The 27,275-nt window shown below is 40.1% G+C and overlaps 1 protein-coding gene across 6 annotated transcripts in view; it reads left to right on the top strand.

Annotated features, from left to right (window-relative positions):
• Positions 1 to 244: 244 nt before the first annotated feature.
• The window catches only part of pacs2 (phosphofurin acidic cluster sorting protein 2), a 282,143-nt gene continuing 255,112 nt past the window's right edge, over positions 245 to 27,275 (top strand). For all 6 annotated transcript variants that reach the window (XM_043698194.1, XM_043698193.1, XM_043698192.1 and 3 more), the window contains exon 1: positions 245 to 433. In XM_043698194.1, coding sequence (XP_043554129.1) covers positions 318 to 433 — 116 coding nt within the window. In that variant the 5' untranslated portion in view covers positions 245 to 317. The remainder of the gene's footprint in view (positions 434 to 27,275) is intronic.

Below are 27,275 nucleotides of genomic sequence, written 5' to 3'. Positions count from 1 at the left end.
ACCAACTGATAGGGGCGGATTCCCATGGAGGGGTGACAGTTGCAACGCGGCAGGCATTTGGAGTGGGTTGCACTGGGGGCAGGAGAATGGAAGCTCGAGCCGCTCATCTGCTTCGAATCGGGACGACGGTTGTGCACGAGGCGGCGGGGAGGCGACGTCAGCGCGTGCCCGGTCCGTGACGTAGTTTCCGGTGGGTTGTCCCAGTGCCGCAGTGGAGCAGCCGTAGCGGCGTCTGTGTCAGAGAGAGAGAGGGAGAGGGGGACGGATCGGATAGCGGTACTCACACAGCATGCACATCGGGCACTGACACACTCAGCATGGCCGAGAAAGGGAGACTCAGCTTCACCGGCTCGTCCGGTCTCAACAAGCCGGTGCCGATGAACCTCTTCGCCACCTGGGAGATAGACGGCTCATCGCCCAGCTGCATACCCAGGTACAAAGCGGAGTCGTCTCCGGGCAAGGCTGGCGAAACCAAAGCGGGGCGGGCGGGCGCTTGCAGCTCCTGTTGACGCTGGCAGCGGGCAGGAGGGCTGGCACGGGCAAAGGGAAAAGGGCTGGCGGCAGCTCCTACGGCGGAGTCGTGGCCGGGACGGCGCAATGCGTGGCATGGGTTTGAGCCGCGGAGGTAAAGCTGGCAGGGTATGGTAAGGCTGGCAGAGGAATGGGTTAGAGCGGTTGTGGATGCAGGATGGGGGTAGAGAATGAGGAGGTAGAAGTTGGGAAACAGCTGACATAGTTAAAGTAGGATAAAGGCTGCAGATTGGGAGAAGTGACAAAGATAGGTAAGAAGAGGAGTTGACTGGAAGACTGAAAGTGTCATATTGTATTGGAATTTATCGGCGTGCGTTTGGAGTCCAACCGCAGTCAAATGTCTAAAATCTTGATCCTTGTCGCAACAATGGGTCCAGTAATACCTTCTCAGAAGCATGTTTTTTTTCATTGGGAACCTGTTGAATTTGGGCAACACAGATTTAACTTAATAACAGGGGCTAAACGTCAGTTTACGAATATCCACAAACTGATGTTGTTAACTTTTAAAGATAATCTTACAGAGTGAAACAAATCAACGCGGTGTAAAATTGATCACTCCAGGTGTGTAGTTGTGTTCATCATGTGAAGATCAATGTTTAAAAGATTTGGAGTGTAACTGTGGCCCAAATGTTTTTTCCTGCAAGATATTTTCTGAAGCTTTGTTATATTTTCAGATCTGTAACTCTGATATTATGCTGCAGTGGTTGATTTGCAAAAGAGCAAATTGAAATGTTAGTGACTGATGCAGAAAGCACAATCACAATCCACGTAAAGTACTATCAATTAGCAGGCAGTGCTGAAGGGGAGAGTATGTCAACAATCTGTGCTAAACAGTTGCTTTGAACACTTGGGTATTTCCTTCTCACTGTCATAAATTTAGAAGTGCTTGAATAACATTGCCAAATGGAAATATAATGAGCCTTAAATATATTATTGTGAAATGTTCACTAACTATTTAGCTTTTTGTGCATTGGATGTTCTCAGCAGCCGAAAATTATGTTAGAGCAGAACTCCACGTTTATACTTGGTTGCTGCTAACATCAGATGTAGTATTTGAAAAAAAAGCTGTGTAAGTGGTCACAATACACTAAGTGCATTCAACATGGAATATTAAAGTGGAAGTAACTGTCAGGCCTGCTTGTGGCATGGTGATAGTGCCCCTACACCTGGACTGGGAGGTATTAATAGATAGAAGTGACTGCCCATAACTGCATATATTTCAGCCATGAAGTAAAAGAAACATAAATAGTGTGAAGCTATGTTCAGTATTGTAAAACGCACTATAAGGAGTCCAATTTTATCAGTTACTCTGCTATGCTTTGAATAATCAGACTGGATTAGAAAACCATAGTCTCATTTTCTTGATTTCTCTGTTAATCTTTTCACTTTTTCCTGAAGATATTGACTTTATTGCTGGACTATGATTCAAGTGTTGATTACTCCCTGATATCTGATTGTCATTGTCACTACTGTAATTTCTGATTGGTAGCTTAAAGCTATTGTAACCAAATATTGGCATTGTCACCTTTGGGGATCACCAGATATCAGTCAATACACAATTTGAAAATGAAAACAAACTGGTCTTTACCTGCCTATTTCCCATAATGAAGAGCACATGCTCAAAACATTGACTCTCCTGCTCCTCAGATGCTGCCTGACCAGCTGTGCTTTTCCAGCACCAGATGTTTTGACTCTGCTCAATTCACGATGCCTGGAATGTAATGTCAACATGCTGCGTGTCTGCCCTCTCAGCTATGTACTCTCGCAGGAAAGATAGGAAAGAAAAAGTACCAGAATGAGGATTAAAAATAGCTCTGGAAAATTCCTTACTGACATAATAAGAAAATTAAAGCTAGTCCATGGAACCATTCCTTTTCCACCTACCCTTTCCAAATTGAGGCCTGTCAAAACTGGTAGAAACCCAATCACTTTGTGTTATTACCAGCTACCTGAGATCAAATTGGAGGCAAACATCTAACCTTCTAGGTCAATTGGCTCAGTTCTTAACTGTTAATTTTGCTGAGCCAACTGGAATTTGAAAGTATGCAAATTAATGCTGGCACAAGGTGTGTAGTCTGATTGGAACAATTAATGGGCATTTTCTCATTTTTTACTGTTTTCTTGTACATTAATGTTTTCAAATACATTTAGTCCAGAGTAAACACCTCTTAGAAATGTCTGTTGCTTTGCTACCATGCAGTGTGAATTACGACTGGGAAAGGAGGCTTTTTGATTATAACAGACTTTTTGGTCAAACTTGCATATTTATTTTTAAATCACCTTGGCAATTAAATCAGGGAACTCAATTTTTACCACTTAGTAATGCTCAGATCTGTAACTGCCTCTCATAGTGTTCCAGCAGTTTACCACAAGTGCAATAGTCACATTTTTGTAGTCATACTTGCCAGTATTTTGAAGATAATTTTAATTGAATGTCTTGGTATTCTGCAATAATTCACTAAAGACCTAAGTAGCTTGCATTTATATAGTGCCATTCATATGCTTATGATATTCTGAGGCAGTTTGTTAATAAATTGAAGTCTAGAATCTTTTGTTAAAAAGATAAGTGCTGTTTGTATACAATATGTATTGCCAAATAAAAAACAAATTGAATGACTGCATAATCTAAACTGTATTAATGCTGAGGGGTGAATGATGCCAGAAGTAATGTTTTATCTCCTGAGCAGGCAATAGGTGCTTATAGATGTACTTTGAACAATTTAGTACTCTTCAGTGTCGACCTTGATAACTTGTACAAACTCTGCGTGAAGTCTTGAACACAAGACATTTATCACTTAGCCGGGTTTAAGTGGCACTTGCAAGTCCAAAATAGAGGACAGAATTTATAGAAACTGCTGTGGTACATTTTGTTCGTACAGTGACTGTATTGAGCAATATGGATTCCTTTCCACTGACCAAAAGAAAAAAATTCAGTGCTAATCTAACTTTAAAATAGTTAGTAGTTCAGTCAGTAGCCATAAGATACACCAGTTGGAGCAGAAAGAAAATATTGGTTGATGTTCTTGGGTTTCATTTTTCTTCAAACATTAGCAGTGATCGGCCTTTGCAAAATAATTTTTTTTGACTGTTAATGCGCATGTTTAAAATTTTTTGGATGGAGACTACTATTTAACTTTTGAGTTGAATGTTACAACATAGAGTTAAACACTCAAAACTAGTGAATATTTAACTATACCTCTTGAATGAACTGTGCATGTGATTCTTTTGTGCATTTGTTTTTGTGAATGATCACTTCAGTCCTCTTAAGGATGATCCATTTTGTAGCAGTGTAACCAAGAAACGTGACTGTGAAATTCAGGTCTCAGAACGCAATTTGTTTCATACTTCACTGGGTTGAAATTTGTAATATTTGCAGTCTATTATGAAGCCATTATACCGAAGCAAATCTTTGTATTGTGCTTATTAAGTTTCTGTATTTTTGACTCACCAGAAACATTGCTGGAATAGTTGGAACCTCTGAAGTTGATGGATTTTTGTTCATTCCATATTCCTTCATATGTTTCTGAGTAACAGAAATTAAGAAACAACTGAATACTAGCAAAACAACCATGAGTGGATGAATGGTTTACTAAAGTGGCTGAAATAGAAAAACAGTATCTCCTTTGTCAGCAATTGCCAGTTAGGTCAGGATTATTTAAATTATTTGAATTCTGTATTGCCCACAGACAACTGATGCTTTAAGCACAGAATTCTGCCAATTTTGGAGTTATAATCATTTGTTGGTTTATCATGCCTGAATGTTATGCCTCTGGAAGTTGAGAGAAGCATGTTTTTTTTAAATGCTCTTGCCTCATTAGTGAATAAATCCCAGATGATCTATTGTCTCCTAGTTTCAGATGCATGCTGGTAAATAGGAAGATGCGCTGCATGGCGCACACCATGCAGCCAAGCTGACAAACTTGAGGAGGCGCAATTTTTTTTAGATAAATGTACTTTGTTAAAAGATACCAATTCCTCACTGACCAAAGATTGTTTATGATTACCAACACTTTATTCTCCAGGATTTACTATTTGTTTGGATTTTTAAAAAAATTACAGGCTAGTTGCAACTCTCAGCAGTCAAAACAGAGATGTTTGTCAAGCAATGTTGAATCCCACGAGGAAAATCAATTTGTTTTGATAATTCTGTTGCCTGAAAAAGAGTAATGATTTTCATTATTCATTATCCAGATTTAACAAAACATTTCACAGTTAAAGTCCAGACAGTCCAACAAATGGTGGTGGCACAATGTTATACAGGTAGGGAATTGCTGGGTGTTCTCAACGTTGACTACTGGCTTCATGAAATATCAAAGCATCAGGTCTTTATACCATGGTAACCTCCTACTGATTACTTACTACTGATATCCCTGACCTTATCAGTCAGTATTCTTTCAGGTTGAACACCTCTTGGAAGAGCTCTGAAGTTGGCAAAGGAATAGAATAAACTCTGAGGGGGGCTTCACTGTGTGTCACCTAAGAGTGAGTAGGCAGTATCATTATTGATTGAGCTAGCCAAACCCTGAAGGGCACATGTACTGGACTGGGCCTGCAGCAAGTGGTGAGGAAACCAGGAAAAGGGAAAAAACCTATGTGACCTTGTCATCAAAATATTGCAGATGCATCTGTCCACAACAGTCCTTGGATATGGAATGTCTGAACTTCACACTGAGAATACTCTCCATTGTATTATGTGGTACTAGTATTGTGCACAGCCTCAATATTTGATTCAGAACAGATCTAGAAACTCAACTGGGTGTCAACTGTGCACCATTAGCAGAACTTCAGATCATGGTCTGGTGCATAATATTTTGCAATTACCATCTAACTAAGTGCTCAATCTTGGTTTAATGGAGAGTGCAGGAGAACATGCTAGGAGCAATATCATGTATACCTAAAAACAATGTCAAAATGATCTAGCTGCAACATTGGTCCACTGGCATGCCAAACGGTGAAAGCATTGAGTGAAGCCATCACAACCAATGAATCAAATCTAAGCTCTGTACGTCTGCAATATCTGGTCATAAATGATGGAGCATTCTCTATAAACCCACATCTTCAATTACAGGGGAGCCCAGCAAATCATCACAAAAGTAGAGGCAGAAACATTTGTTACCTCTAGCCAAAATGTTGAATGGATTATCGATCTTCATCTTTTGAAGTTCCCAGCATAACACATGGCAGTCTTAAGCCAATTTATTGTCTCCATGATATCAAGAAATGGCTGAAGACACTGGATGCAACAAAGACTATGTACCTGTAGAAAATCCCAGCAGTCATTTTGAAAACTAGGGTTCTAGAATTAGCACTAGTACAATTAGGTACAGATGTGACTACTATTAACCTAGTAGTAGTGCTAACTACGAACTGAAAATTGCCTAGTTAGGCTGTCCACAAATAGGTCAAATCCAATTTGGCGTACTGCCTCATCAGTCTATTCTCAATCATCACAACAAAGTATCATCAATAGTACTATTGTAACACTTGGGTAGTGATTGCTGTTGGCCTTAAGAAACATTTGATCACATGGCATCATATAGCCTGAGTACAATTGGAGGCAGTGGTTAGAATCACACTTTGCACAAATGAAGATGGTTATGGTTGTTGAACGTCAGCCATCTTTGTTGCAAGATATTACTGCAGGTTTGTGTCCTAGGCCCAATCATTATCAGCAGCTTCAGCAGTTCTCCTCTTCCATTATAAGATTAGCAGTCAGATGTTCACTGACTATTGCAAACTACCAATTGTGTATCCTCATACTGAGGCAGTCTGTGTCGATGTTCAGCAAGATCTGGATAATATTCAAGCTTGAATTGATATTAGATGAGATTAGATTACAGTGTGGAAACAAGTCCACACCGACCCGCCGAAGCGCAACCCACCCATACTCCTACATTTACCCCTTACCTAACACTACGGGCAATTTAGCATGGCCAACTCGCCTGACCTGCACATTTTTGGACTGTGGGAGGAAACCCACGCAGACATGGGGAGAACGTGCAAACTCCACACAGTCAGTCGCCTGAGGTGGGAATTGAACCCGGGTCTCTGGCGCTGTGAGGCAGCAGTGCTAACCGCTGTGCCACCGTGCCGCCCTAATTTGTGGAGCAAATATTATTTGCCACCAATATTTATTCTCTATGCAGCTGATAAGATCTCTGTGCACAGCAAATGGTATGCTGATGGATAGCTTCAGCCATGCACAGATCTCTCTCAAATAATTTTTAAAAAAGGCACCAGAGAATGTTTCATGCCACTTAAGTGACAGGCAATGGCCATCTCCAGCAAGACAATGTAATCATCTCTCAATATTCAATGGCATCACCATTGCTAAATGCTACTATCAACATTCTGGGTAGTTCCATTAACCATAAATGTTAACTGGAACAGTCAAATAAATATTGTAGCCATGCAAGCAGTTCAGATTGAGAAGTCTATGGCAAAAGTAGTCTCCAGACTCTCCAGTCCATCCACAATCAACAAGGTAGGACAGTGATGGATTACTGTCCTTTGACTGCATCAGTGCAGCTCAAACACTCAAGAATCTTAACATTGTTCAGGAAAAATAGCTTGTTAGATTGGTATCCCACCTACTATCTTAGTGCAGCTGTAGCAAGAAGGGAAAAGGAGATCCAGCTGTAAGATTACATTTACAATGGGGGAAATATGGCGTTCTTCATAACCATATGAACAGAAAATGGTGAATAATAAGCTTTTGATCAAGGAAGATTGATTACTGAGTCAAACCTGACCCTTGCATCACTTGCTGAAATGAACTGTTTTTATTTAAATTTGGGGTTTTGGAATTGAATGTTTGATTGTTCAACTGAATGTAAATTGATCCTTGGTTATATTGTTTTGTTATATTGAGAATAGCAGATATCCAAGCTAATTTTGCTGGATTTGTATTATGGTATTAGTGTCTAATTTCTAATTGCTGGATGCTAAATACCTAGGTGTTAAAAGTATCAAGTCAAACAAAAAATGTGATCTAATGAGGGCTCTTCTGGCTTTGATGTAGCATCCCTATGTCTGGGTCAAGAAGATTTAGATTTGTCTTTTTCATGCTTGTCATAGCATATCTGAACAGGTAGGTTAAAGATATCTTGTGGTGCAGAGATAGTTTATCTATCTATGAGCCAGGAGACCCACGTTCCACAGTTGTATAGATTGATTAGTAAATTAGTATCTTGTATTACAGTTACTTATGGGGCTTTGATGGTAGTGTCTCTACCTTCTGAGTCAGAAAACCTGTGTTCAAGAGAGATTGGTTGAAATAAAATTCTTTTAACTAGAAAGTGTATACCGGGACTTTGTTGAAAAGTGTTTAACTTTGTGTATGACAGAATAGGCAGCTTGTAATGTTTGAACAATGCAATGAAATTACTTATTATCTTCTGTCTTTTTAAGACATATTCAGTTAAAATTAAGAGGCTAAGTATTTGATTTTAGATGAATTTTGTAATTCGATTTTAGTTATCAATATTGACTTGCATTGTGCTCCCTAGCAATGAAACATAGTGACATTCTGATCAAAGGATTGTTTTTCTAATATCACAACAAGTTTTGCAAGAGGACAATTCTACTCAGTGGCCGTAGTGTATAATCCTGAAATGAACCTGCATCATAAAGGGCAGCTAAGCAGAAACACAACTGTGCAGTACATCTAACTTCTTTTCGAAGTCTTTGTGTTTGTTTCATTTCTGCATTTTGTGAGGGAATTTGCTCTTTACGCTATGCCTTCAGCATTTTGAATACTTCATTATAATTTAAGAATATTTCATTCTTTTTATATTTGGTTATCAGTTTAAGTAAAATTCAAGCCACACAAATTCATACAGACAAGTTTTGAGCAGTGAACTCTCTCTTTGTGATTTATGTTAATCCATTCCATGTATTTTACAAGTCTGCATGGCAAGTGGCTTAGGAGGGAACTTGCAGGTTGTGGTGTTCCCATATACTTACCACTTTGTCCTTCTAGATGATAGTAGTCATGGGTTTGGCAGATGCTGTCCAAAGAGTCTTACTGAATTTCTGCAGTGCATCTTGTGGGTGGTAGTCACTACTTGTTACTGAGCATTGACGTTAGAAAGAGTGAATGTTTGTGGATGTGATGCAAATCCAGTGTGTTACTTTGTTCTGGACGCTTTCCAGCTTCTGGATAACTAAGGCGCTGCAGTCATTCAGGTAAGTGGGGAGTGTTACACGTCTGAATTGTGCATACTAGATGAGAGACAGGATCTGGGATCAGGAGGTGAGTTGCACACTGTAGGCTTCCTAGCCCCTCATCTGCTATTGTAGCTGCAGTATTTATTATGGCCAATCCAGTTCAGTTGTGTCAATGCAAACCCACCCAGAAAGCTGATAGCTAGGGATTCAATGGTGCTAATGCCTTTGGAGTTTAAAGGGCAATGGTTATATTCTGTACTCTTGGATATAGTTATTGCGTGGCATTGTGCATCGCAAATTTCACTTGCTATTTGTCAACCCCAACCTAGGTATTGTCCAGGTCTTGTTGCATTTGAACATGGACTGTCCCATTATCTGAGGAGTGATGCTAAGTATCGTGTAATCATCCCACACTCCACCTTCTATTGCTGTGCCTTGTTTACTTAATTCTGGGTGAAGAGGACCCATTTCCTCCCTTTCACACCTTTTTAATGTACTTCCATGTTGCATCCTTATTTCTCATCCCTCGCTTCTCCTCCACTTTTGTCAAAAGAATATAAATAACCATTTTCCAACCCTTTTCAGTACTTGTGATAAGTTATACTGAGCTCAACTTTAACTCTGATAGTATCTGTGCAAAGAGAAACAAACTGCTGAGTTTCTCCAGTATTGTGTGGCTGTTTATAATGATAAAATAATCTGCTTTAGTGGGTTTAGGGATAAGTATTGACCAGGATAGTGGAGAGAATTCCTCTGCTTATCTTTGCACTAGTGCAATGGAATACTATGGCATCCTTTGTTTAACTTTAGTGTGGGGAAGCTTTCTTTGGGATAGGATTAGTAGCTACGTGGGAGCAGGTTGGTTGATTAGCATGGGTCAGCATGAATTTTTTAAAGGGGAAATGGTGTTTTCTGACTTGCTGGAACTTCTGATGTAACAGAGGCTCATTGAGAGTAGCGCTGTTGATGGTCTATGTGGATTTCAGAAAGACACTAGATTTTGGTGCCACATGACAAACTTGAGGAAAGTTATAGGTCATGGTATAGAAAGACAATGTCAACGTGCACATAAACTTGTTTCCTGTTATTTAGCCAGAGTTTGGTGGTCAGTAGATATTTTACTGGCTGAAGGAAGGTTTGTGGTGGAGTTTCCCAGGAGTTGATATTGGGACCTTTGGTTTTCCTAATGTGTACCCTAATGATGAAAATCTTGGTGTGTAGCAAACGATTTCAAAGTTTGCAGATGACCCAAAACTTGAAAGAATTGCAAGCTTTGAGGAGGGCAGTGTAGAAACACAAAAGAAAATGCATAAGTTGGTTGAGTGAATGGACAAGTAAACAACAATGAGGTTTAATGTAGGGAAGTGTGAAGTGATGCAAGTTGATAGGAAGGTACAATTCTAAAGGGAGCTCAGAAGCAGAGGGACCGAGTTGTATATGTGTGGCAGGACAGGTTAAGAGCAATTAATAAAATTAATAATAAATAATAGGAGCACAGAGTATACAAACAGGGAAGTGATCTTAAACTTGTATAAGACACATCTTAGATCTCAGCTGGAGTATTGTGTACAGTTAGAGAAAGAATGTGAATGCATTGGTGAGGTTTTTGAAGAGATTCATCAGAATGGTACTGAGAATGTGTATAGGGTATGGGCAGGTAGGGAAAGAGTTAAGTTTTGAGTTTTGTGAAACGAGGTTCAACTGAGCATGACTCAGATCAGATAAGAACTTGCAGTTAACAATGGGATGCTGGAGGCAAGGGTAATGGGTTAACAAGGTAGAAAAGCATTCATGATGTAGAGTCATTTAACAAGATGAGGATGCATTCAGTATGTAAAGTCAGTTAACAAGGTGAAAAGTATTAATTGTGAAGCCAGTTATGCATTGTATAATGCCAGATGGCTTCATCCCTGTTGTCACCCCCTCAATATGTATGTTGCCGTATCTGGATGCTCCTCCCTGTAAAGTGGCTATATAATTCACTAAGAAACTGCTGTTCGAGAGAAGACCGAGAACTCATGTCTCTGTGCACAGAAGCGATTGTTCTGTCTCCCTCCAGGGCCCGGAATAAAGATGCATGTAAAACTATACTGTGCCTCAGAACATTTTGCTTTGACTGAGGGGGGGAAATGGGGCGACAGTACCAGGGATGAGAAATTTCAGTTAGAGGACAATTAGAAGGAGTTGGGACTTTTTTTTCCGCAGAGAAGATAGCTAAAAGGAGATCTGAGAGAGAGAGAGAATCACAATCATGACTGGGCTGAATAAAATAGATAAGGAGTGAGAAATTGTTCCCACTCATCAAGGAATCAAGACCCATAGGGTACAGATTAAAAGTGATGAGGAAGAAAAAGAAAAACAGTTTTCACAAATGACTAGTTGGGGTCTTGAATGCCCTGCCTGGAAGTATATTAAAGGCAGAATCAATTGAGACATTCAGCAGGTATGGAGTGATTATTTAGATAAAAAATAATGTGTAAAGGTATGGGGATAAAGCAAGAAATTTGCAGTAGGTAATGATGTTCACTTAGACTTAGTACAGACATGATTGGCTGAATAGCTTCCTGCTGCAAAGATTTGAGGTTCTGTGATCCAGCTTAAAAGCATTAACATCTCAAACAAAGCACAGCTCCTGTGGCTATATAATATTCACTCAGTACTGCACTGGGAATGTCACATTTTGTACTGGTAATGAAAGTGAAACGATCAGTATTTTGTCGTTACTTCTCTAAAACTGCCAGCAACTTCAAAGCATCTCTTCCTGATGTTCAGGGGGACTACCATAGTCGAATACCTCACTGTCAATGTCCTTTGAGTTACCATTGACCAGTAAGAAAGGTGGATCAGACAAATGAGTGCTGTTTGGAGGAATGGGTTAGAAACTGGAAATTTCTATGGCTAGCAACTAGGCATTTAACTACTCAAACCTGTGCCTCTAATATTATTCAAGAAATCTGTCATCAAAGACAAAACAACTTGTTTGATTGATTCCTCTTTCACCACCTTTAAATGTTCACTTCTCTCGTGCATCGTGGCTAGTACCCTCTACAAGATGGTGACTAGTACCCTCTACAAGATGTAATGCAGCAATTTTGCAAGGATTCTTTGGTAGCACCTTCAATTCCCATCACCTATAAGAAAAACAGCAGACAAATAAGGGTTGAATGATAACTGTTGGTAATTTCAGTGATGTCTGTGTCACATAAAGAATTGAAGAAAGTAGTTTAAATGCTGAAATCCATAAGTTCCTGACAGTGATTCTCTGCTTTTCTGTAGGATATGATGTCGAAGACACCACTGCTAGATTGCCATCAAACTGCACTTGTTTCAATGCAGGAAGCATAACAGGGAAGGCAGATGAACCAGGACACTGTTAGGAGCATGGGACTGGGGTATCATAGCAATTACAGAGACATGGCTCATGGATGAACAGGACTGGCGGCGTAATGTTCCAAGATACAAGAGAGGAGAGAGAGTTGCGTTTTTGGTAACTGATAACGTTATGGGTTTGATTAGATTAGATTACTCAGTGTAGAAACAGGCCCTTCAGCCTAACATGTCCACACCGAACCTCCGAAGAGCAACCCACCCAGACCCATTCTCCTGCATTTACCCCTTCACCTAACACTATGGACAATTTACCATGGCCAATTCACCTAACCTGCACATTTTTGGACTGTGGGAGGAAACCGGAGCACCTGGGGGAAACCCACGTGTACACTGGGAGAATGTGCACAGTTGCCTGAGGCGGAAATTGAACCTAGGTCTCTGGCGCTGTGAGGCAGCAATGCTAACCACTGTGCCACCATGCCGCCCATTTACTTAGGGTACTCCTGGGAACATATCCAGGGACGGTATTTGGATGGAATTGATAAAATAAAGGGATGATTACCTTATTGGGATTGTACTGTTTAAAAAATACGCACGCACACGCACGTGCACGTGCACACACGCGCGCACACACCTACGCACAATAGTCAGCAGGAAATTGAGAAACAAATTTGTAAGGAGATTTCAGTCATCTGTTAGAGTAATAGGATGGTATTGGTAGCAGATTTTAACTTTGCAAACACAACCTGGGACTGCCATAGTTATGGGCTTAAATGAAGAGGAATTTAAGTGTACAAAAGAAAATTTTTTGATTCAATATGTGGATGTACCTACTAGAGAAGGTGCAAAACTTGACCTACTCTTGGGAAATAAGGCAGGGCAGGTGACTAAGGTGTCAGTAGGGGAGCACTTTGGGCCCAGCAACCATAATTCTATTAGTTTAAAATAGTGATGGAAAAGGATAGACTGGATCTAAAATCTGAAGTTCTGAATTGAGGAAGGCTGATTTTGATGGTATTAGGCAAGAGCTTTCAAAAGTTGCTTGGGGAAGTAGATGTTCGCAGGTAAACAGATGGCTGGAAAATGAGAAACCTTCAAAAATGAGGTAATGAGAGTCCAGGGACAGTTTATTCTTGTTAGGGTGAAAGGCAAGGCTGATATGTGTAGGGAATGCTGGATGATTAGAGAAATTGAGGTTTTTATTAAGAATGAGATGGAAGCATGTGTTCGGTGTAGACAGCAGAGATTGGGTGAATCCTTAGAAGGGTAGTAAGGCAGTAGGACTATATTTTACAGGGAAATCAGGAGGTCAAAAAGGGGACGTGGGATAGCTTTGGCAAATAGTTAAGGAGAATCCAGAAGGATTTTATAAATATGTGAAGGACTAAAGGGTAACTAGGGAGAGAATAGGAACCCTCAAAGATCAGCAAGGCAGCCTATGTGTGGAACTGTAGGAGATACTAAACAAGTATTTTGCATCGGAGCTTACTGTGGAGAAGGTCATGGAACATATAGAATGTAGGGAATTAGATGGTAACATCTTGAAAAATGTCCATATTACAGAGGAGGTGGTGCTGCAGGTCGTAAAGCTCATAAAAGTGGATAAATCCTCAAGACCTGATCAGGTGTAAACTAGAACTCTGTGGGAAGCTAGGGAAGTGATTGCAGACCTCCTTGATGAGGTATTTGTATCATTTATAGCCACAGGTGAGATGCCACAAGACTGGATGTTGGCTAACGTGGTGCCACTATTTAAGAAAGGTGGTAAGGAAAAGCCAGGCAACTATTGACTAGTCAGCCTGACATCAGCAGGACAGGATGTACATGCATTTGGATAGGCAAGGACTGATTAGGGGTATCAACATGGCTTTATGCTTGTGAAATCATGTCTCTCAAACTTGAATTTTTTTGAAGAATACCAAAGAGGATTGAAGGCAGAGCGTTGGACTGTGATCTTCACTAAGACATTCGACAAGTTTCCTCATGGTAGACTGGTTAGCAAAATTAGATCTCTTAGAATATAGAGAGAACGAGCTATTTGGAAACAGAACGAGCTCGAAAGTAGAAGAGAGAGGGTGGTGGTGGTGGAGGGTTGCTTTTCAGACTGGAGACCTGTGACCAGCAATGCCCTAAGGATCAGTGCTGGGTGCACTGCTTTTTGTCATTTTATATAAATGATTTGGATGTAAACATTGGAGGTATGGTTAGTAAGTTTGCAGATGACACCAAAATTAGAGGTGTAGTGTACAGTGAAGAAGGTTACCTCAGAGTACAATGGGATCTTGATCAGATGAGCCAATGTGAGGTGCTGCATTTTGGCAAGGCAAATTAGGGTACTTAATTGTAAGCTCCTGGGGAATGTTGCTGAATAAAGAGACCTTGGAGTGCAGTTTCACAGTTCCTTGTGAGTGGAGTCTCTGGTAGATAGCATAGTGAAGCAGGCTTTTGGATTGCTTGCCTTTATTGGTGAGAGCATTGAATATAAGAGTTTGGAGGTCATGTTGCGGCTGGACAGGACATTGGTTTAGATAATTCTGGAATACTGCATGCAATTCTGGTCTCCCTCCTATAGGAAGATGTTGCGAAACTTGAAAGGGTTCAGAGAAGATTTACAGGATTGTTGCCAAGTTTTGACAGTTTGAGGTATAGGGAGAGATTGAATAGGCTTGGGTTATTTTTCCTGGAGAGTAAAAGGCTGAGGGGTGACCTTAGAGGTTTATAAAACCATGAAGGGCATGGATAAGGTGAATAGCCAAGATCTTTTTCCTGGGATGGAGGAGTCCAAAACTAGAGGGCATAGGTTTAAGGTGAGTGAAAAAAGATTTGAAAGGGATCTAAGGTGGTGCGTGTATGGAACTACCTGCTCGAGCAAGTCATGGAGGTTGGTGCAATTACAACACTTAAAAGGTATCTGGATGAGTAAATGAATAGGCAGAGTTTAGAGGGATATGGGTCAAGTGCTGCCAAATGGGACTAGTTTTATCTAGGATATCTGGTCAGCATGGATGAGTTTGACAGAAGAGTCTGTTTCCGTGCTGTTCAGTTTTGACTATGACTATGTAATATGGAGGTTGTAGAAAAGGACGCTCTAGATGATTCAAGAATTGGTCACACGGTTAGTATGGAAGAGAGCTCCGTGAAATCAAGTTCATTTCGTGGGCACTAAAGCATGGAAGATCATATCAACTAATTTTTAATGTTTTGACAAACAGCATTGATCAGGGTAGTGCTTTTAATATGATGGACGTGTGTATTAGTAGAGGTTTTGATGCCCTATAGGGCAGATTGCCTAAAAATACTTACTGTGAGGTCTGAAGAGAGGTGATGAGTTTGATCTGAAAAGCTTCAGCAACCTCAAAACAAATTAATTATCTTCCTTTTTAATTGGAAAGTTTCCAACAGGACAAACGACCAGGGAATACAGGGTTGATGGTAGGATATCAGAAGGTGTACTGGAACAGAAGACTGTGCAGTGCATGTTCTGTGTGCTGCACATTGTTTTAGTTTGTCCTGCAAATATTACATTTGGTGATTAAGTTGGGTGTTGATGTCTATAGGAGAAAGTGAGGACTGCAGATGCTGGAGATCAGAGCTGAAAATGTGTTGCTGGAAAATGTGTTCTTCATTCCTGAGGAAGGGCTTATGCCCGAAACGTTGATTCTCCTGTTCCTTGGATGCTGCCTGACCTGCTGCGCTTTTCCAGCAACACATTTTCAGCTGTTGATGTCTATAGCCAAACAAATGTGCATTGAAATTCATTTTTTTTTTGAGAAATATTTTTGCATGAAGAGCTTTTAAAAGCTGTTTGTATTTGTGTTATCAAATGGTCAATGGCTACATCAACAGATACTACTTGGGCACTGAGAGTGTAGTTTTGATCGCATGTCTTTCAATGTGGATATGAAGTTAGTTAGGAATTTTTTTGTTACTAAAAATATTCTGGATATTCCTGATAAGATTGTTAATCAGGCTTTGGGGAAATGAAATTGGTGACGTTGCTGACATGAATATGTGAAACACTCAAGAATTTGCTTGACCCCACTAAATCAAAGTATATGCCGCTGTTGGACATTAAAGTCCCAAGCAATTGGAGATTGTAGAAAGCTGTCAGTTTGGAAAAAGAGATCAATTAGAGCGAGGACATTGGAGAATTCATTGTGCCTTTGAAGATGTTGACAATCCTTTGTAATTTTGGAGAATTTGAAAAGGGGTTTTTAAAGGACAGAGTTGTGCATGGTTTTAAAAAGTGTGTACATTTTGCTGATATTAGAAACATAGGCCAAAGACTTTGTTACATGGCATTGTCCATGGTTGCAGTGGAATGTGACTCCAAAAGAGGTCAGAATTAACAACAGCTCATCTGCTGAACTAGATAAGCTATGGCTGAATAAGCCAAGGCCTTATTGAAGGCAGTTACAAAGTCCTATTACGAATGCTCAAGCAAATGTTGGGCACAAAATTGCCTATTTGTGAATGGAGAGGTCTCTCCACAGCTGCAGGAAGGGTAATCTTACCAAAGTATGCCGGGAAGAAGAACATTGAGGTCATGGAGTCATGTTTCAACTTGTGTACACACAAATTAGGAGCAGCAGTATTCCAATCTGTCCACTTACCTGCTCTGCAATTAGATAAGATCATGGCTGATCTAAATTTCCACCTAACCCCCCTCCCCCATGTATCCCTTGTCTATCATGAATCTAACTCTGCTTTAAAAATATTCAAAAGACTGTTTCCTTGGCTTTTTGATGAAGCAAGCTCCGAAGGTACTTGACCGGCCCTTCTAAGTAAATAATTCTCACCTCTGTCTTAACGGGCAATTACGTACATTGAAACTGTGACCCCCTAGTTCACAATTTTGCCACAAGTGGAAAGATCTTTTTCACACGTACCCTGCTGTGATCCCTCAGTACCATGTGTCTTTTTAACCAAAAATGCGCTTATTTATCCAAGCTTGTGTTTACAAGCCTAGTCTGTCTAACCTTACTTCAAATGACAACCTGCTAATTCCTGGTATTAATTGAGTAAACTTTCTCTGAACTCAACCTTCTTTCAATACGAACACCATTACTATATGCAGTGCTCCCAGTTTTGTGTTCAGTTTCATTTACAACAGACGATAGCATTCTTTTAGCTTTTCTAATGACTTGCAATTTGTGTAAGAGGACGGCCCAAATCCCTTGGCATCTCCCAGCTCTGCGATTTCTCACTAATTCAATAATTCTTTCCTGTCAAAATCGACAATTTTACATTTTACCACATTATGTTTCACTTACCCGATATTTGCCTTATCGCTTAACCTATCTGTCTCTTTGTTGCCGCATAGATGTCCTTTTCACAACCTACTTACCTGACTTTTTGTCATCAGCAAAGTTAAAATCATATCTTTGGTCATTTATTTGAATTGTAATAAATTGAGGACATGCCACTTGTTACATCTTGCCAACTAGAAGGTGACTCATTTATGTCTACTGTGTTTCCTGTTTACTAGCCAATTTCTTACCTGTGTCAAATGTTACTTCTTACACCTTGAGCTCTTAGTTTTTACAATAAACCTTATCAAATGCCTATTGGAAATCTAAATCCAGTGCATCCACCAGTTCCCATTGATCTGCAACATATGTTCACCCTCAAAGAACAGCAATAAATTAATTTACAATGGTATACATGCATTGTGTTTTACAAAACCATGTCGAATTTGCCCAATTGCTTTTAACCTTTTGAGGTGCCATGCTAATGACATCTTTAACAGTAGCTTCTAACGTTTTCCTTATGGCAAGTATTATGCTCAATAATCTGTGTAGTTTCCTGCTTTCTGTCACCCTCACTTCTTGAATAAAGTAATTGCATTCACTATTCAGTCCTTCCTTGAATCTAGTGAATTTTGAAAAATTATGAAGAATGTATTGGCTATTTCACGAGCCACTTTTTTAAGACCTTAAGATGAAGTTCATTAGGACTTTGAGGACTCCAACAGTTCACTTACACCATTTTTCAGTTTTAATTTTCTTGAGTTCCTCCTTTTTCATTTTCTGATTTACAACTATTTCTGGGATGTTATATGAACTCCTAGGAGCATTCTTAATTGTTTACCAGTGGCTAGAGTCGATTTCCTAATGATTCTTGTGATGTAGAGAAATCAAATTTGTGCTTTCTGCCAACCCTGTTCTAATTGACCAATAAATTGAAGAATTTTGCGTACTTGTATGGAATCGTTATTTTTTGTGATGACTGTGAATAGCAGGGCTTGATTTTCAGTGTGCTACCCAAGTGAGGCATAACAGTAACTAGGAACATAAGGACAGGAGTAGGCCATTTAGCCCCTTGACCCTATTCTGCCATTCACTGAGATCATGGCTGATCTGTGGCTTAACTCCATATATGTGTTTGGCCCAAATCTTTCTTTTGCTTGACAAAAAAAAAATTATTTCCAGTTTAGCATTAACAATTGATCCAGCATTTGCTGCTGTTTGTGGCAGAGTGCCAAATAACCCCCTTTTGTGTGTGGAGTGTCTCATTAGGCCTCTCAAAGACCTTCGTGACAATAACATAATTTATAATTTTATTAATGTTGATTGACAGATAAATATTGCCCTTCTTTCCTTTAGAAAGTGCAATGGGGATATTTTGCATCAAGCTAGGAAGGGAGACCAGTCTGTGAAAGATGGTACCTCTGGATTATTGGCTTATGTCTCTGTCAGGGTTTGAATCCACGACCTGCTGACTCTAGTGTTAGTAGCTGTATCGTTTCTGTGAGCTGATCAGTTGGTATTTTTGAATGTTTTAGAATATTTGATCAGGTAAAAGCTCTGATCTGTACTGAGTAATGGGTTAAATACACTGTCTGACAACATACTGAAGTGTAGATGTAGACCAAACATCATGTTATTAGTGTGGACATTAATATTGTAATAATTGCCACTCTGCACTGGCTTCTCTTCTTGTTAAAGCTGTGGGTGTACTGTTCAAGTATCTGCTAAATATTGTCATTTCCACAATCAAATCATTATCTGAATGTTTGTTATCCACGCTTGCATGTCTAAACCCTTTCAGCAGTATAAGTGGAGCATTGACTACCTTTCACAGAATTCTACATGTACAATGCAGTACTGTATTTAATTTAGCAAAGCCACATGATCATAAGAACAATAGTTTACTTGGTTCACAAAGGATTCTTTATGTTCTTAACCTTTGCTCAGTTACTTAGTTTTAAAGTTCACCGTTTTGTGCTCGTGCATTAGATATTATCTTGTTACTTAAAAGGCATCCGGATAAACCTCAATGTTGGTGAGGCAAGAGGTAAGCAACCTGTGGACAGAGCTCAGACTCACACCCCATTTGATAACTGTGATAGGAGCAAAACATTACTGTATGAAAATTTGTGACTTATCCATGACAAGTTATTGCACGATCTTCGGAGTCTCTGGGCTATACCATGCTCCATCTTATGTACTTTGCAGTGGATGAAGCCACCATGTTATGGGACTTAACAACAGTGACATGTTATTAGCGAGTTTTGAGAAGATTTGTAGCTCAAGTGGAGGTTCTGGATGTAGGTTTGCTTGCTGAGCTGGAATGTTCACTTCCAGACGTTTCATCACCCTACTAGGTAACATCTTCAGTGGCCTCTGTGCGAAGCACTGTTGATTCCTGCTTTCTATTTATATATTTGGGTTTCTTAGGGTTGGTGATGTCATTTCCTGTGGTGATATCGACTAACCACAAAACGACGTGACCCTCTCTCACTAGTATCCTTACATACAGATGAGGAAGGACACCGCTTCGACTGGGTAAACACATTCATCCTAGAACAGAGACATGCGCGAGAATTCCTAGAAGCATGGCATTCCAACCCAAACTCTATCAACAAACACATCGAGTTAGACTCCATCTACCACCCCCTGAAAAAAGGGACAGGAAATGACATCGCCACAGGAAATGTCATCACCAATCCAAATAACCCAAACATAAAAAGCAGGAATTATCAACAGTGCTTCGCCCAGAGGCCCGCTGAAGATATTACCTAGTAGGGTGATGAAACGTCTGGAAATGAGCCATCCAGCTCAGCGAGCAAACCTGCATCAAGTGACATGTTATTTTAGCCAACCAAGTCAACACTAGTGTTTTCTTCCTCCAACTTCTATGTCTAACTCCTGACCTATTTGTGCGGGTTGCATCCCATAACCACCTACCTTCAACTGCCCTACATCGATTCTCCCAACATTGAGCACTCGATATATTCGTCCTTGCTGTGTCTTGCCTTCCTATGCCAACTGGTAAGTGGACGTACTAGATTAGATTTTGCTGGATAGTTTGTGATCATGATATCTGTTTCAGGTCAGGCTGGAAACGTGGAAGTCGCCATTGGATAATATATTTTTGGTGCGACCACTTTAAGAATCTACTTGGGAACCCTGTCCAATTCTGAGTGCTAAAATAGACGTCTATTAGAAACACAATAGGTCATTTAGCCCATCAAATCTGCACCAAACCTCGTGAAGAGCATCCCACCCAGACCCAGTCCACTACCCCATTCCTGTAACCCCACATTTACCATGGCTAATCTATCTAATCTGTGCATTTTTGGACTGCAGGAGGAAACCAAAGCACCCAGTAGAAACCCATGCAGGCACTGGGAGAATGTGCAAACTCATGCGGTCACCCAATGCTGGAAATTGAACCCGGGTACATCACGCTGTGAGGCACCTGTATTACCAATTGAGCCACGATGGCCCCCCTGTCAGAATTAGCTTGGCTTGGGCATCAATTTGTCTGTGATCTAGACTTCAACTAGTGCTGGAACCAGCTGTGTAAGTGTGTTTATAATGTGTCAGGTTACTTTCTTTCAAAGCACATTATTTTCCTAGTTCAGTCCGCAAATACAGAAAATGAAAAAGACAATAAGACCTTTCGGTGTTCTTATTCATGAGTCATGAAATCATTAGTATGAAAGAATGGTAGGTAATCAAAAAGACAAATGGAATGCTGTCCTTTAGTATGAGAGGAATTTAAACAATTATATTATGCTTCAGTTAAACAGAGAATTGACGAGGCCACATTTTTAATATCGTGTGGTGTTTTGGTCTCTTTATTTAAGGAAGGATGTAATTAAGTTGGAGGTGATTCGGAGGAGGAGGTAGTTTACTACATTGATACCTAGAATTAGCAGATGTCTTGGGAGAATACGTTGGACAGATTACAAGTTTTTACACTGGAGTACTGAAGAATGAGGAGTCACTTGATTAAAGTTTAAGATCTTGAATGGCCTTGACAAAGTGGATTTGGAAAGAATATTTCCTCTAGTAAGTAAATTTTGAACTATTGAATATTGTTTAAAAATTAGGGCTTGCCCTTTTAGGTCTGAGGAGAGAAGGATTCTTCTCTGGTTGTGCCACTTTAACATTTTGCTTCTGAACAGTTGAGATTTGGTTGGGGTGGGGGTGGGGGTTCCTTGATGTTTTGAAAGCAACAGTAATTAGATTCTGTATTCTCAGAAGGTTAGCAGGGATAGATGGGAATGTGGAATTCAAAACAGAAACAGGTAAGCCATGATCTTATTGATTGGGGAAGGCTTGAGGGACCAAATAGCTACATTTCTAATTACATGTGAACTTACAAAATGGGAGCAGAAGTAGTCCTGTAATGATCTGCAAATCCTTTTAACAAGCATCTCTGGCAGGCAGTAAGAGTCAGATTTCTGGTTAGCCACATTGTCAGCACCCATACTTTGCAGGGCACCATTGACCCATCTTCAGATTGTTCTGCAAAGACCTTCTGATATGGTCATCAGACCAACACTTGAGAGCATAATATTAACTACTCTCATTGACTATCTTGCAATGTTAGATGTATAGCAGTTATCATTGGGAGTCCATCTCCAGATAAAAGAGTGAGAGAGGAGAGTGACAGCTCTTGACATCGAGGCTACATTTGATAGAATGTGGTATTAAGGAGCTGTGAGCAAAATTGGAATCAATGGGGATCGGGGTAAATTCTCCATTGGAGTCATATTTGACACCTAGGATGATGCTTGAGGTTGTAGAAGTCAGTTGTCTCAACTCCAGGACGCATCTGCAGAAGATCCTCAATAGTGTCCAAGGCCCAATCATTTTTAACTGCTTCATCAATGCTCTTCCCTTCATCAGGTCAAAAGTGGGGATATTCATTATGCAGTCATCAATGTTCAGTAAAAATTGTTATTCCTCCGATTTTGAAGCAGTCCTGTCTAAATGTAGCAAGATGAGGGCAATATCCAGGCTTGAGCTCAGAAGTGGCTAGTAACATTTATGCCACACATATGCCAGGCAATGACCATCTCCAACAAGATGCAATCTAGCCACTGCACCTGAGCGTAAAATTGTTATCATCATTGAATCTCCCACTGTCCACATCCTGGTAGTTCCCATTAATCAGAAACTGAACTGAACTCGCCATACAAATACAATAGCTACAAAAGGTCAGGTCCACACCAGAAACCAGTGAAATGAATTTGGCCGATCTGCTAGAAGGCTCTTCCCAAGGCAGGAAGGTGAGACGACGGCAGAGTCTGGTGGCAGCTGTTGATGGGGGAAATGATGGCCGGGCACTTTGTGGAGATTGTGGCATCTTGTTGGGAGTGCTGCAACATCTTACTGGCCAGGTTCAAGAAGACACTGTCGGCCGTTGTCTACTGCTGTGGAACAACTTGTGGGTGAACTAGGTGATGTGAAGCCTGATGTAAATTGATTCACTGCTGGAGACAGTGGGACCTCTGGCTCCTTCAAGATCAATTGGCAGCAACAGGAGGGTCAGTACCACCCAGTGGCAGCAACAGCTACTGCTGCTATCCCAAATCCAGGCGACCGAAGGTGACCTGGATGAGTGCAGCTCTGAAAATACTCCAGCTTGGCAACATCCAGAACAAAGCAGCCGGTTTGATTAACACTGCATCCACAAGCAGCCACTCCCTCAACCACTGACACTCAATAACAACAATATGTCCTATCTACAAGATGCACTGCAGGAATTCACCCAAGATCTTTAGACTGCACTTTTCAACGCACAGCCAGTTCATTTGGAAGTACAAGGGCAGCAGACACATGGGAATACAACTTCTTCCAAGCCACTAACCTTCCTGATGGAAATATATCACTGTTCCTTCAGTAACAGTGGGTCAAAATACTGGAATTCCATCCTGAGCCGCATAATGAGTCTAGCTACAGCACATAGACAGCAGCAATTCAAAAAGGTATGTCACTATAATCTTCTCTGGCACCTGGGGATGGGCAACATATGCTAGTCAGCCAGCGATGCCCAAATGAATGAGAAAACACAGATGGGAGGCAATCAAATATGACAGCATTGAAACTTGTATGTTCCTGATGCTTCTCTGGGACTGCACAAGTTCTACCTATTTCCTGATGATTGGACTCTTGACTTGTCAACCTTCTTTTCATCTGACAGTTTTCAAAATATTATGAACAAAAGTGCTTGCAGTAGAATCCTGTGATTAATCTTAAATTCACGGACATTCCAGGAAACGTCCAGGAAGTTGGCAAACCTATTTCTTACACGTGTAATTCAGTCTATTTCCTTAATAGAAGTAAAATATTGAAGACTCAATGAAACTAAACAAAAACTGGCAGCATTGTTAACCACTGAGCCACCACACCACGCTGTTAAATGGTTAATGAATGTTAAATTGTTAATAGTTCTCTCTTTTTTTCAAGCCTCGTACTTCTCTCTGGGAATGGTTGACCCACTATGGAGGAGACTGCACTTGCTTTGTTCCATTTTTATCCAAAAGTAGCCAGAGAATCATCCACAAAGACTTCTCTTCCTGGTCATGCCTGTGCTAATGTCCAAAAATGTAACTTTGCCCCACTTGTTTCTCAACTACACGATCCCCCTCAGCAGTATCCAAAACACAAAATTAACTTTTATATGTTTGTTGAAAGCCCTGCAGTTCCATCTCATAACCACCTCTCATTTGTGATTGCTAAATTATCAATTACTTACAGGGAATCTGCCATTGGTTAAGCAGAATTTTGTTCCAATTAATTATTGCCATAGGACCTCCCACAAAATCCATATCCGAGCTACCAGCTTCATCAGTGTACTTGTTAACTGCCTGAGACTGAACCGGATTGTCAGCAGAGCTTCTGTCTACATCCATGTCGTCATCAAGGCTGTTTATGTTCACCTCAAGAGCATCACACATATATCCAAACTAACAGGCAGATGTTTAAATTGGACAACCGTCTTCAAATTGATATATTGAAAATGAGAAGTTTAACATTGCATTGTAAAGTTTACTGCTTTCAACAGCACTTAAGAGATCAAATTAATTCCAAAATTGTATGATTCCTGCAGCATATCTATTAAAAATGAATACAATTTAATTCAATTTCACTAATCAAATTAAAATGCTGATCACGTAATTCAGGGTCAATCCAATCTAAGAAACGCTTTTTAAGTGCCATCTCAAAATTGAGATGGTAAACTGAGGTCCCTTCTTACAGCTTTGGGGGATGTAAAAGATCGCATGGAACCAATCAAGTATCAGCAGGGTCTCTCAGTATTCTGGTCCATCCTCCCACAGCAAACTAGTCAGGTACTTCACCGTATTTTGGAGGAATCCAGTATGTCTGAATTAATTTTTATTGGTAACGATTGTACTTCAGCAATTATTTCATGGGCCATCAGACTCTTTAGGAAGCCTAGAAAGTATGATTTATGCAAATATGATTGCATACCCTTGAATTCTTGGAAAGTATATGTTTCAGAACTCCTCTAACTTGGGAAAGAATTAATATTGGAGCAATTGTTGTGGCTCCCTATGGAGGGTAGGTCACAAAAGCTATAAGAAACACATGTAGTTGTTTTTAAGAAGGATCCTAAACTTCTATTTTCAGTCTCAAGAAAAGCCAATATATAGTACCACTAACAGGAAAACCTCATCACAGTAAAGAGGGGTTACAAATTCAACCACAAATCAGAATCTCAGAATGGTTACAGTGCAGAAAGAGGCCATTCTGTCCATTGAGTCGCTACCAGCTCTCCAAGCATTTTAACTGTTTTCTCCTCATAACCCTTTACCGTATATATTTAAATAATCACCCAATGCCCACTTTAATGCCTTTATTGAACTTGCCTCCACTACACTTCCAGCAGTGCATTCCAGACCTTAACTGTTAAGTATGAAAATGACTTTGGTTACTAACGGTGTATTTTCTTCTTTTGCAAAACTCTTAAAAACTGTGTCCTCTAATTCTCAATCCTCTTAAGAACAAGAATGGTTTCTTTTCATCTACTCTGGCCAGATATCTCATGATTTTGAAAACCTCCATCAAATTCCTTGGTAGTTATGAGGTCGTGAAAAGGCCCCAATGGGGACCTGGTGAATTCTACTACAAAAATTATTCAATACTGAAAATTAAGCATTACTCTCTGTTCTTTCATACCACATTACTTCTGTCCCTTTTATTTCACATCCTATAATTTCCCTCAAGTCTGTCATGTGATATCATTGAACATCTTTTTGATGTCCACGTTCATGACATCAACAGCCATGCCTGCATTGACCCTTCTGTTCGGTCTTCAAAAAACTCCAGCAAGTTGGACATAATCTTTCCTTACAAATCCACGTTGACTCTTCCAAATTAACCCATGTGATGATTAACTTTATCCCAAGTAACAAAGTTTCCTCTTTGAACTTAAATGACTGGTCTGTAGTTGCTAGTTATACCTGTGTTTCACCCCATCTACCCATGCGTTGAGGGCATGGACTCAGGTGAAGGAAAGGCTTCTGATGTGTTTCTTCCCCCAAATAGCCATTTCTGTGTGCATGTTTAGGCAGTGAAAGTAATCAGATTTCATTTTTGGGCTAATTAGCGTAATGTCTGATATCGTACACGCATGCTATCTCTAGGATGGATCAGTGGATAACTGTTATGAATGGGAACAATGAGGGACTTCAGCCCCCTAGCCTGTGGGCACTTGAACCAATTGCAGAATCACGAGTGCCTCCCAGACTGAGATCAGATCGTTCAGCATAGATTAAGGATACGTTTGAGACATTTCTAACCTTTATGGCCCCGAATTCACTGATTAAGTATGCTGCTATTTGTAGCAACAGAATCATAGGAATGTGGACTATGTTTTCATCCCTTCAAAGCACCAAAGCCTCAGCACATTTTCATCTCTGTGGGAATAATACTAGAGGAAATACCTTTGGAAGATTGGGGGAGGAGGAGACAAACTGCATACTGTATTTTAATGTATTTCTATTTGCATCCTGTAGGCTGCCATTCTTCACTGTGTTGGTGGCTAATTTGCTGACATTTCAGAATTCACCTTTTTCTGATGAATTAATTTTTATTTTGCTGAGGATCTTGCGTAGGTGGTTGCAATGTGTTTCTGAAGCTCATTAAAGGAGGTTAGTGACTTAATTTGTACATATGGCAATTTCATGCTAATGCCAGAATCTATCAGCAATTTAGAAAATCTTGCAGGTACAGAATGTAAGCCCATGAGTCAAAAATGCTTGTACTTGCACATTTATACATCAATCATGTTTCTTACATTTCTTTTAAAAAGCCTACAAATTACATTGGCAACATTTTTGAATCACTTCATTTCTACTTGTTATACCACTATAATTTCCAGTCTTTCAGTACTTCTAATGGTGGGACCTTCTAATCCCTGAAGCTTATTCTTGAATTGATGCAAATATACCAACTGACTTAGTAATTGAGCATACTTTTCTTTGGAGCATTTGTGAAGTTGTGCAGTGACAATAAATAAAATTCTGCAGCTACAGAATATCTTGCCATTTTTAGCTAAAGTATTTGAGGCATTGTTTTACATTTCAGGGTGATCTGGTTAGCAGAACTAATTTGTCACTTCAAATCCTACCATGTCCATGAATGACACTTTTCCAACGCTAAGTTTTGTGTATGTCTTTCATGTAGGCATATTCTGAGAATAATAGGCCTTTTCATATTCTCCATTCACTAAATCATCCTCAGTCAAAATATGGTATATTGTTAGCTGCTTGTTGAGATTTTGATGTTCTCCCCTAATTAGAACTTGTTATTTCACTTGACAAAAGTCAGCTGACTAAAGTTAATAGAACAATTGAAGACTAACAACCTTGGGACATCAACTCCCGATCCATGGTTTTGAGAACAGGGGTGGATATGATATTTTGAACATAATTTTTGATAATATTGTGATCGATTGCCCACCTCATCCACCAGGTGAAATGT

The sequence above is a fragment of the Chiloscyllium plagiosum genome, chromosome 10, assembly GCF_004010195.1.
Source record: "Chiloscyllium plagiosum isolate BGI_BamShark_2017 chromosome 10, ASM401019v2, whole genome shotgun sequence".
In the NCBI taxonomy this organism is placed as follows: Eukaryota; Metazoa; Chordata; class Chondrichthyes; order Orectolobiformes; family Hemiscylliidae; genus Chiloscyllium; species Chiloscyllium plagiosum.
Note: the sequence above shows the minus strand (reverse complement) of the source record. Positions and strands in the feature narration are given on the sequence as shown.